General features: G+C 43.8%; 1 protein-coding gene across 1 annotated transcript in view; it reads right to left on the bottom strand.

Annotated features, from left to right (window-relative positions):
* Positions 1 to 12,286, bottom strand: part of LOC139366892 (netrin g1a) — a 228,486-nt gene that overhangs the window by 125,208 nt on the left and 90,992 nt on the right. The window contains exon 2 of the mRNA XM_071104631.1: positions 10,176 to 10,819. Within this exon, the coding sequence (XP_070960732.1) occupies positions 10,176 to 10,819 (644 nt within the window). The remainder of the gene's footprint in view (positions 1 to 10,175; positions 10,820 to 12,286) is intronic.

The raw sequence follows: 12,286 nt of genomic DNA, 5'->3' as shown, positions 1-12,286 counted from the left end.
GTCATTTACAAAATAGCCTCCAATACCCTACTCAACAAATTGGATGCAGTCTATCACAGTGCAATCCGTTTTGTCACCAAAGCCCCATATTCTACCCACCATTGCGCCCTGTATGCTCTCGTTGGCTGGCCCTCGCTTCATACTCATCGCCAAACCCACTGGCTCCATGTCATCTACAAGACCCTGCTAGGTAAAGTCCCCCCTTATCTCAGCTCGCTGGTCACCATAGCATCTCCCACCTGTAGCAAACGCTCCAGCAGCTATATCTCTCTAGTCACCCCCAAAACCAATTCTTTCTTTGGCCGCCTCTCCTTCCAGTTCTCTGCTGCCAATGACTGGAACGAACTACAAAAATCTCTGAAACTGGAAACACTTATCTCCCTTACTAGCTTTAAGCACCAACTGTCAGAGCAGCTCACAGATTACTGCACCTGTACATAGCCCACCTATAATTTAGCCCAAACAACTACCTCTTTCCCTACTGTATTTAATTTATTTATTTATTTTGCTCCTTTGCACCCCATTATTTTTATTTCTACTTTGCACATTCTTCCATTGCAAATCTACCATTCCAGTGTTTTACTTGCTATATTGTATTTACTTTGCCACCATGGCCTTTTTTTGCCTTTACCTCCCTTATCTCACCTCATTTGCTCACATCGTATATAGACTTGTTTATACTGTATTATTGACTGTATGTTTGTTTTACTCCATGTGTAACTCTGTGACGTTGTACGTGTCGAACTGCTTTGCTTTATCTTGGCCAGGTCGCAGTTGTAAATGAGAACTTGTTCTCAACTTGCCTACCTGGTTAAATAAAGGTGTTCTCAACTAGCCTCCCTGGTTAAATAAAGGTGTTCTCAACTAGCCTACCTGGTTAAATAAAGGTGTTCTCAACTGGCCTACCAGGTTAAATAAAGGTGTTCTCAACTGGCCTACCTGGTTAAATAACGGTGTTCTCAACTGGCCTACCTGGTTAAATAAAGGTGTTCTCAACTGGCCTACCTGGTTAAATAACGGTGTTCTCAACTGGCCTACCTGGTTAAATAAAGGTGTTCTCAACTTGCCTACCTGGTTAAATAACGGTGTTCTCAACTGGCCTACCTGGTTAAATAAAGGTGTTCTCAACTAGCCTACCTGGTTAAATAACGGTGTTCTCAACTGGCCTACCTGGTTAAATAAAGGTGTTCTCAACTGGCCTACCTGGTTAAATAACGGTGTTCTCAACTGGCCTACCTGGTTAAATAAAGGTGTTCTCAACTTGCCTACCTGGTTAAATAACGGTGTTCTCAACTGGCCTACCTGGTTAAATAACGGTGTTCTCAACTGGCCTACCTGGTTAAATAAAGGTGTTCTCAACTTGCCTACCTGGTTAAATAACGGTGTTCTCAACTGGCCTACCTGGTTAAATAAAGGTGTTCTCAACTAGCCTACCTGGTTAAATAACGGTGTTCTCAACTGGCCTACCTGGTTAAATAAAGGTGTTCTCAACTAGCCTACCTGGTTAAATAACGGTGTTCTCAACTAGCCTACCTGGTTAAATAAAGGTGTTCTCAACTAGCCTACCTGGTTAAATAAAGGTGAAATAAATAAATAAATAAATAAAAAATCTAATCACCGCCATGATTATAGTGTAACCCTGTAAGTGTATCCCCAGATGGGCTATTGATTGCTGTAAGAGGTAATGGGTCACTGATAACACATTCTGTAGACTAGTTATGTTCAGAATACAACGACTAATAAAAACTGCTGATGCTAAAAAGCTGAAACGCAGACTACAGCACAAGGTGAAGGTGTAGAGAGAGAGAGAGACTGAGGAGAAAGAGAAAGAGAGAGAGACAGAAACTGAGGAGAGAGAGAGAGGGGGGGAAGAGAGAAACTGAGGAGAGAGAGAGAGACAGAGAAACTGAGGAGAGAGAGAGAGAGAGGGGGGGAGAAACTGAGGAGAGAGAGACAGATAAACTGAGGAGAGAGATAGAGACAGAGAAACTGAGGAGAGAGAGAGAGAGAGAGGGAGGGAGAGAGAGAGAGAGAGAGAGAGAGAGAGAGAGAGAGAGACATTGAAACTGAGGAGAGAGAGAGAGAGAGAGACAGAGAAACTGAGGAGTGAGAGGGAGAGAGAGAGCGAGAGAGAGAGAGAGACAGATAGACAGAGAGACAGAGAACTGGGGAGCGAGAGAGAGACAGAGAAACTGAGGAGAGAGAGAGAGAGAGAGAGAGAGAGAGAGAGAGAGAGAGACAGAGAAACTGAGGAGAGAGAGAGAGAGAGAGAGAGACAGAGAAACTGATAAGAGAGAGAGAGAGAGAGAGAGAGAGAAACTGAGGAAAGAGAGAGAGAGAGAGAGTGCAAGAGAGAGAGAGAGAGAGAGAGAGAAACAGGGAGAGAACTGAGGAGAAGAGATGTGGAAGGACTTATTCAGCAGAGGAAGTGAACAGGGAGAAATATGAAATTAGCACAAATTGATTATCTGTCCACCATGGGCAGCCCTAGGAGCAACTCAAGCAGAGGAGGAGAGGAGGAGAAAAAAACGGATTGACTTCTAAAATCGCTGGCTGGGCTGCTTCCTCTGGAGAGATGGAATAGCTGGGCCGCTTCCTCTTGGGAGATAGAATTGAGCTAACTGAACTGCTCATCCACGGGTCCAACAGCTGTATGCAAACTACAGGCCTATTACTATAACAGTGGTATGGAAATAACAAAGTAATAACAGTATAATAAAATACATTGATATGTTTTCATGTTTCTATGTTCATTTGTCATGAAATAGCCCTCCAGCTAAATGGATTGGGCTAATTAGGATATACACTAGTTTAAAAGTTTGGGGTCACTTAGAAATGTCTTTGTTTTTCAAAGAAAAGCATTTTTTTTGTCCATTAAAATAACATAAAATTGATCAGAAATACAGTGTGGACATTGTTAATGTTGTAAATTAATATTGTAGCTGGAAACGGCTCATTTTTTACGGAAAATCTACAGAGGCCCATTATCAGCGACCATCACTCCTGTGTTATAATGGCACGTTGTGTTAGCTAATCCAAGTTCATAATTTTAAAAGGCTAATTGATCATTAGAAAACCCTTTTGCAATTACGTTAGCACAGCTGAAAACTGTTGTTCTGATTAAAGAAGCAATAAAACTGGCCTTCTTTAGACTAGTTGAGTATCTAGAGCATCAGCATTAAAGGGATCGATTACAGGCTCAAAAGGGCCAGAAACAAGGACGTTTCTTCTGAAACTCGTCAGTCTATTCTTGTTCTGAGAATTTAAGGTTATTCCATGCGAGAAATTGCCAAGAAACTGAAGATCTCATTCAACGCTGTGTACTACTCCCTTCACAGAACAGCATAAACTGGCTCTAACCCAAATAAAAAGAGGATTGGGAGGCCCCGGTGCACAACTGATCAAGAGGACAAGTACATTAGAGTGTATAGTTTGAGAAACAGACACCTCACAAGTCCTCAACTGGCAGCTTCATTAAATAGTATCCGCAAAACACCAGTCCCGAAGACACCGATCCCGAAGACACCGATCCCGAAGACACTGATCCCGAAGACACCGATCCCGAAGACACCGATCCCGAAGACACCGATCCCGAAGACACAGATCCCGAAGAAGTGGTAAATAAAAATACATGAAATTAAATAGCCATTTGCTTATTCGGCTTAATCTACCAACCAATCATCTCCCACAACACCTTGCTGTCGTGTGATTCACTAAAATTTAATTATGACAAATGGTTTACTCAGTAGGTCACTTCCATAGAATTTTATGATCACTAAGGACAATTTTGAATCCTTGATGTGCCAAGCTTATTTGAGCTGTGCGTAATAGCCTTGGGACGAGGTGCTGCAAGCCCTGAAATAACATATACGGTTTATAAGTCGAGGAGGTCTGTCCCTTCGTCCCTTAGAGGCAAACGGCTCAGCAATGTGCTGTTTCAGAGATAGAGGAGTTCAGTGTGCAACAGACAGGACAGGGTTTGGAAAACATTTGGCTTACTCACACCCAGTCAGTCAGTCAGACACTCAGTCAGTCAGTCGATCATGCGCACACGCACAGCCTCTTTAATGCATTCAATGATACTGGGACAGACAGAAAAAGTGATCATACATTTCTCCCATTGAACTGACTACCTGTCTACCACAGGATAATGGTGAAGAATCTACTACTGTAGGTCTTTACCTTCCTTCCCACACTGCCTTGCAGCAGATGTCTGGGTAGGAAATGGAATTGCAACTCCCAAGGGCTGGATGTTAAGTTGGTGAAACAAACTTGTATTTATTTTTTTCATCCAACTTTTTTTTTAGATGTTGGTTAGAGAAAAGTTGCAAAATAGCAAGTTAAAGTTGTGTTCGTTGGGCGCTTCCAAATTCCCCATTTCACTGACAGCGGGGAAACTCGAATTTTGGAATTAGATGCTTGACATCCATTTCTCCAAAACAATGTTGTTTAAGGGAGCCTGCTGCGTCTATCCTGGCCAGTAAGCACGAGCCACGCACACACTCAGAAGTGAATTCTAGAAACTAGAAGGATACATCGGGTGTCCCCATAGAAGAACCCTTTTAAAGAACCCTTTTGGTTCCAAGTAGAACCGTTTCCACTTGAGGGTTCTACATTGAGCACAAAATGTTTCAACCTGGAACTGTTCCTCCTGATGGTGGTGTGTGTTCATGTATAATTCAGAGGAGGGATCGAGGGCCATTAGAGTGTTAGATGAGAGAGAGAGAGAGAGAGAGAGAGAGATAGGGAGAGATGTTATGCTCTCTGTCTTCCTTTGCTCTCCCTCCCTCCCTCTCTCTCTCTCTCTCTCTCTTTCTCTCTGGCATGATAGCCTTGACTTCGAACTGGAGGTTGGATGGTATATTTTTCATCCCTCAATGACAGAATTGAAAACCAGACATGAATAACGAATGCTGTTTCCACAAAACAACTTTTAGTATGCATTGACTAGGCGTCTACTGTTGGTATGGATTGACTAGGCGTCTACTGTTAGTATGCATTGACTAGGCGTCTACTGTTAGTATGCATTGACTAGGCGTCTACTGTTAGTATGCATTGACTAGGCGTCTACTGTTGGTATGGATTGACTAGGCGTCTACTGTTAGTATGCATTGACTAGGCGTCTACTGTTGGTATGGATTGACTAGGCGTCTACTGTTAGTATGCATTGACTAGGCGTCTACTGTTAGTATGCATTGACTAGGTGTCTACTGTTAGTATGCATTGACTAGGCATCTACTGTTAGAATGGATTGACTAGGCATCTACTGTTAGTATGCATTGACTAGGCATCTACTGTTAGTATGCATTGACTAGGCTTCTACTGTTAGTATGCATTGACTAGGCATCTACTGTTAGTATGCATTGACTAGGCATCTACTGTTAGTATGCATTGACTAGGCGTCTAGTTTGACCAACTTTGTCCTCTTTGTCCTCTCGGTCTCATCCTCTCGTTCTCTTTCTTCCCCTGACCTACTTTGGGCAGCTTGTAATATTGCTACGGCTCTATTCCTTTGTCCCTCAGTGTTCTGGAGAAGACTGGGATCTTTCAAGTCTCTCCTGTCTTATCCTAGCGGCTGGAGAAGTCCAAACCAGTGAATAACGCTGGATGGATCCCACCTCCCTGGCCCTGCCCAATTGCTCCCAATACGTCCTGTGGAATTGTATTCTGGGGGGTTAAGGAGCTTATTTGTCTTGGAAAGGGCTAAGCAGTGATTCGCCATGGGAGCGGGAGGGCAGTGTAAAACCTTTCTGTGCAGAGTATCTCATTAAAGCTGAACTCTGTGTTTGTTACCTCTTGGAACACAGAGGGGGGGACATTTCCTCACAGCCCCACATCACTCACTCCTTCCCCAAATCATCCAGCCGCCTGGTATAAACCACTACTCCAGTCTGATAACTCACAATCACCAGTCCCACAAGGATGTATCCTTCTCGTCAACATTTAGAACGATAGGAGAGAACATTTCTTACAATATCATTCTTCATTTTATAGAAGGCAGCAGAACTTATCTTTGTTCCCCAACTATTGTCCATTGTTAATTTCCCTTTGATTATTTTGTTCAATAACGTCCCTGGTCATCCCGCAAAAAAAAGAGACAGAAATAATATTTCTGTGTAAGGCATTCAATGTCACACTCCCTTACAGCACACGGCTAGGCTATATGTCCCACTAATCCACTCTAGAGGGAGTAACAGTGCATCCTGCTGTTTGTTCCTGAATCCACCATCAACTGCTTTTGGATATTTTACCTTTCCCGGTAATAGACCAATGAGAATCCCTAGAGGAGCCATCGTTCACACGCTTTGAAGGTATAAACGACGAGGCACCCACTCCAATATCCAAAACCAAGCCTTGAGGCTTCAGTTCCTCTGCTCTGCATACTGCTCTGTGATCCATCATCCATGAAGAGTAAAACAAGAACAATTAAGTATTCATTTCACCTTCCCCTTTAACCATGTTCAGGGAAGTTAAATTAGAAATCACAGCGGAAAAGAGTTACACTTAAGTCAATGCCTCGGCAACTCTTTGACTCTTTTAACTGCATCAAGACAAACAAGAGGAAACATTGTCTATCTCTCTAACTGCTAGCTAACAGGGTAATATCATGTTGTGTTTATGTTGTTGTATCTCTGTAACTGCTAGCTAACAGGGTAATATCATGTTGTGTTTTTGTTGTTGTATCTCTGTAACTGCTAGCTAACAGGGTAATATCATGTTGTGTTTATGTTGTTGTATGTCTCTCCGGAGACATTAAACACTAATTAGAACAAATGTGGTGACCCGATGTGTTCCGATGCTTCTACCTCTGATCTACCTTCCATCAGCTAATAAACAGCTGAGCCAGTTGCTGCTCACCAAATTAAAATAGTGTGTTAGCTAGAAAGCTGAGAGAGGATCTTTGCTGATTAAGGAAGCTGACGGCTGTAGAACACTTAAAGATCATTAAAGGTAGACTAGTACTAACTGGAGGATGGGGGATTCATCCCAAATGGCACGTTATTCGTCCTATGGGCCCTCATCAAAAGTAGTGCAGTACAAAGGGAATAGGGCACCATTGGGGACACAGGCAACATGTACGGCACATCTCTTTAGTATTTCAGTTAGTAGAAACAGGGTTCTGTAAATGTATTCAGGACTGGGGTAGTTAGTAGAAACAGGGTTCTGTAAATGTGTTCAGGACTAGGGCAGTTAGTAGAAACAGGGTTCTGTAAATGTGTTCAGTACTGGGGCAGTTAGTAGAAACAGGGTTCTGTAAATGTGTTCAGGACTGGGGCAGTTAGTAGAAACAGGGTTCTGTAAATGTGTTCACTACTGGGGCAGTTAGTAGAAACAGGGTTCTGTAAATGTGTTCACTACTGGGGCAGTACATGTGTTCAGTACTAGGGCAGTAAATGTGTTCAGTACTGGGGCAGTAAATGTGTTCAGTACTGGGGCAGTAAATGTGTTCAGTACTGGGGCAGTAAATGTGTTCAGTACTGGGGCAGTAAATGTGTTCAGTACTAGGGCAGTAAATGTGTTCACTACTGGGGCAGTAAATGTGTTCACTACTGGGGCAGTTAGTAGAAACAGGGTTCTGTAAATGTGTTCAGTACTGGGGCAGTTAGTAGAAACAGGGTTCTGTAAATGTGTTCAGGACTGGGGCAGTTAGTAGAAACAGGGTTCTGTAAATGTGTTCACTACTGGGGCAGTACATGTGTTCAGTACTGGGGCAGTAAATGTGTTCAGTACTGGGGCAGTAAATGTGTTCAGTACTGGGGCAGTAAATGTGTTCAGTACTGGGGCAGTTAGTAGAAACAGGGTTCTGTAAATGTGTTCACTACTGGGGCAGTACATGTGTTCAGTACTGGGGCAGTAAATGTGTCCAGTACTGGGGCAGTAAATGTGTTCACTACTGGGGCAGTAAATGTGTTCAGTACTGGGGCAGTAAATGTGTTCAGTACTGGGGCAGTAAATGTGTTCAGTACTGGGGCAGTACATGTGTTCAGTACTGGGGCAGTTAGTAGATACAGGGTTCTGTAAATGTGTTCAGTGCTAGGGCAAAAGGTAGAAACATTATTTTCTGAAAAGCAGTTCCACTATCAAGAGTTGTCAAAGGAATTGGTTAGGAAAGGAACCCTTTAGACTGGCATATTCTTGGCTCAAAGCAGAAATAACTAAATGTGATTCTCCCTAAAACAGCTGTAGATATTCTTAAGAGGTGAATTGTAGTGATGCTGATTGATTGCAAGGCCGTGTTTTGCCGTGAGTACAATTCTTTTTCAGTTTGGGTGATTCATATTACAAATCCAATTAATTTCTATCAGCCTAGCGTGTCAGTGCCTACAGTAGCTGACATAAACTATCAGAATTTACATTACATTATCTTTTTGGCATGTGTAAAAGTGGTGAGACATTAACTATGTATTACGGACGTGACAATGTATATTTCATTTCAGTCAAACTGAATCCTGAACTATCCTGCTCTATCAATTATTCTGTCCAGAATCACACTGTATTATTTTGGCAATACTCACTAAATAATAAAAAAAACTGTAGCCACATACCAAAGACACATACAATAACATTATAAAGCACACGTAAACCCAGTCAACCTCTGACTGAAAACGAATTACAATCTGTGGCAGAAAAAGGCTCCATACGTTGGAACCTCATTGTGAAAGAACTCAACTAAACTAGCCAAGGTAACATGTAACACATAGAGCAATCGTCTGTTTTGTACCATGTATACTTAGAATAGCAAAGTATTAGTCTATTTTGTTGAAAAATACAAAAAATGTTGCCTTCATCAAAGCACATTGTGAGAGCTTACCTACTTGGTCTCTGACGGAAACGTGGACCCCATAACAATATGTAGAGGGAACATCATGGACCCCATAACAATATGTAGAGGGAACATCATGGACCCCATAACAACGTGCAGAGGGAACGTCATGGACCCCATAACAACTTAAAGAGGGAACGTCATGGACCCCATAACAACGTAAAGAGGGAACATCATGGACCCCATAACAATATGTAGAGGGAACATCATGGACCCCATAACAACGTAAAGAGGGAACATCATGGACCCCATAACAATATGTAGAGGGAACATCATGGACCCCATAACAATATGTAGAGGGAACATCGTGGAGACCATAACAACGTGCAGAGGTAACATCATGGACCCCATAACAATATGTAGAGAGAACATCATGGACCCCATAACAATATGTAGAGGGAACATCGTGGAGACCATAACAACGTGCAGAGGGAACATTATGGACCCCATAACAATATGTAGAGGGAACATCGTGGAGACCATAACAATATGTAGAGGGAACATCGTGGAGACCATAACAACGTGCAGAGGGAACATCATGGACCCCATAACAATATGTAGAGGGAACATCATGGACCCCATAACAACGTAAAGAGGGAACATCATGGACCCCATAACAATATGTAGAGGGAACATAATGGACCCCATAACAACGTAAAGAGGGAACATCATGGACCACATAACAATATGTAGAGGGAACATCGTGGAGACCATAACAATATGTAGAGGGAACATCATGGACCCCATAACAATATGTAGAGGGAACATCGTGGAGACCATAACAACGTGCAGAGGGAACATCGTGGAGAACATAACAACATGCAGAGGGAACGTCATGGACCCCATAACAACGTAAAGAGGGAACATCATGGACCCCATAACAATATGTAGAGGGAACATCATGGACCCCATAACAATATGTAGAGGGAACATCATGGACCCCATAACAACGTAAAGAGGGAACATCATGGACCCCATAACAACGTGCAGAGGGAACATCGTGGAGACCATAACAACGTGCAGAGGGAACATCGTGGAGACCATAACAACGTGCAGAGGGAACATCGTGGAGACCATAACAACGTGCAGAGGGAACATCGTGGACCCCATAACAACGTGCAGAGGGAACATCGTGGAGACCATAACAACGTGCAGAGGGAACATCGTGGACCCCATAACAACGTAAAGAGGGAACATCGTGGAGACCATAACAACGTGCAGAGGGAACATCGTGGAGACCATAACAACGTGCAAAGGGAACATCGTATGTGCAGGAGTTCGCTTTTCTAAAATGAACATGAAAAAAAAACAGTCATGTAAGATGCACAAGTGCACATAGTCCGAACCTTACCTGCCCTGCACCTTGATATCAGAGATGGCGTAGAAGTATCTGGACAGGTTGTTCTCATCCACCATGGTGGCCCCGGTGGCTGGTCGGAGGAGCCGGACCCTCAGGTCTGTAATGGTGAAGAAGTCCCTCAGGTTCTTGGTAGTGTCTAACTGACCGTAGAGGGATGCCATGTTGTGGAGGTGTGGCCCGGCGAACAGTGCGAAACGGTCCTTGATCTCGAAGCGGACGGTTTTAGCGTTCTTCCACACGTAGCCCCTGGAGTATTCCTCGGTACAGATGATGTCTAGAAGTGTGTGCTGGGTCAGGTCCTGGACAGTCTTGTGCTCCATGGTGAAGGCGTCCAGACAGTCTGTGGCGTAGAACTGGTAGGGTTGCCAGGTCTTACCGTAGTCCAGAGACTTCTCCAGAACCATCTGTTCCGGGCGTCCGGACTCGAAGGTGACCACAATGTCGTCGGTCAGCTCGATGGTTTTTTTCCAGGACAGTGTGATGTTGACCAGGAGGGCCCTGGGGTATTTCTTCCAGGAACTGGACTGCCAGAAGGTTGTGGGGTTCCGACCTTCGAAATCGAACATAAGCTCCGGAGGGTGGGCCAGGTCCTCGTTTTGGGCGTCGCATTCGTTGTTACACATGTAAGGATTCTCCTACAAGACAGGAAATAATAGAGAAAGAGAATAGGCAAAGATTTAGGAATCTTAACGGTAAACAATAATGCAGGTACCAAAAGCTCCTTTTTATGAGCCTTGAGTCCTCTATGTTGAAAAAATATACTTGTAAGGATATACTCCCTGCAGCATACAGCACAGATGCCTAGTACGAATATGACACTGATAACTGTGTAATAGTAATTGATGTGCTTGTGGGGTCCAGGGTTCTAGCTGTGGTGCTGAATGAGTGACTCGTCCAGTAGAAAAGACCTAGAGACAGATTCATTTTTTTATGGGGACGTTTCAGAGAAGTCCCCCCTCCATCTCCCACTTACAACCCACCTCTTCAGAGAAGTCCTCCTCCACCTCCCACTTACAACCCACCTCTTCAGAGAAGTCCCCCCTCCATCTCCCACTTACACCCAACCTCTTCAGAGAAGTCCCCCTCCACCTACGACTTACAACCCACCTCTTCAGAGAAGTCCCCCCTCCATCTCCCACTTACAACCCACCTCTTCAGAGAAGTCCCCCTCCACCTACGACTTACAACATACCACTTCAGAGAAGTCCCCCTCCACCTACGACTTACAACATACCACTTCAGAGAAGTCTCCCTCCACCTACGACTTAGAACATACCACTTCAGAGAAGTCCCCCTCCACCTACGACTTACAACATACCACTTCAGAGAAGTCCCCCTCCAGCTACGACTTACAACATACCACTTCAGAGAAGTCTCCCTCCACCTACGACTTAGAACATACCACTTCAGAGAAGTCCCCCTCCACCTACGACTTACAACATACCACTTCAGAGAAGTCCCCCTCCACCTACGACTTACAACATACCACTTCAGAGAAGTCTCCCTCCACCTACGACTTAGAACATACCACTTCAGAGAAGTCCCCCTCCACCTACGACTTACAACCTCCCACTTCAGAGAAGTCCCCCTCCAGCTACGACTTACAACATACCACTTCAGAGAAGTCCCCCTTCACCTACGACTTACAACATACCACTTCAGAGAAGTCCCCCTCCACCTACGACTTACAACATACCACTTCAGAGAAGTCCCCCTCCACCTACGACTTACACTCACATCTTCTCATAGCCACACTGCAAGAACCAACGTCAGACAGGGTCTAGCATTTGTATTTTATATCATATTCAATGTATCGTTTATTAAATACTTATCTCTAGATCTTTGCTCTATTGCTCACACCATTATAAACAGCAGTAAAGTCCTGAGGGGTGAATAGAGAATAGTCAGGAATACCTTGTGCCTAATGTGCTCGTTAGTAGCAAGTATAAAGTGAAGTTCAGTCTAACAAGGGGAGAATAAACCACTATCTTTCCAAAGTCATGTTTTTGCACAAAGGGAAAGGGGGATACCTAGTCAGTTGTTCAACTGAATGCATTCAACTGAAATGTGTCTTCTGCATTTAACCCAACCCCCTGAATCAG

Source organism: Oncorhynchus clarkii, chromosome 15 (assembly GCF_045791955.1).
Source record: "Oncorhynchus clarkii lewisi isolate Uvic-CL-2024 chromosome 15, UVic_Ocla_1.0, whole genome shotgun sequence".
Lineage (NCBI taxonomy): Eukaryota > Metazoa > Chordata > Actinopteri > Salmoniformes > Salmonidae > Oncorhynchus > Oncorhynchus clarkii.
The sequence above is the reverse complement of the archived record's forward strand: the minus strand, read 5'-3'. Positions and strand labels throughout refer to the sequence as shown.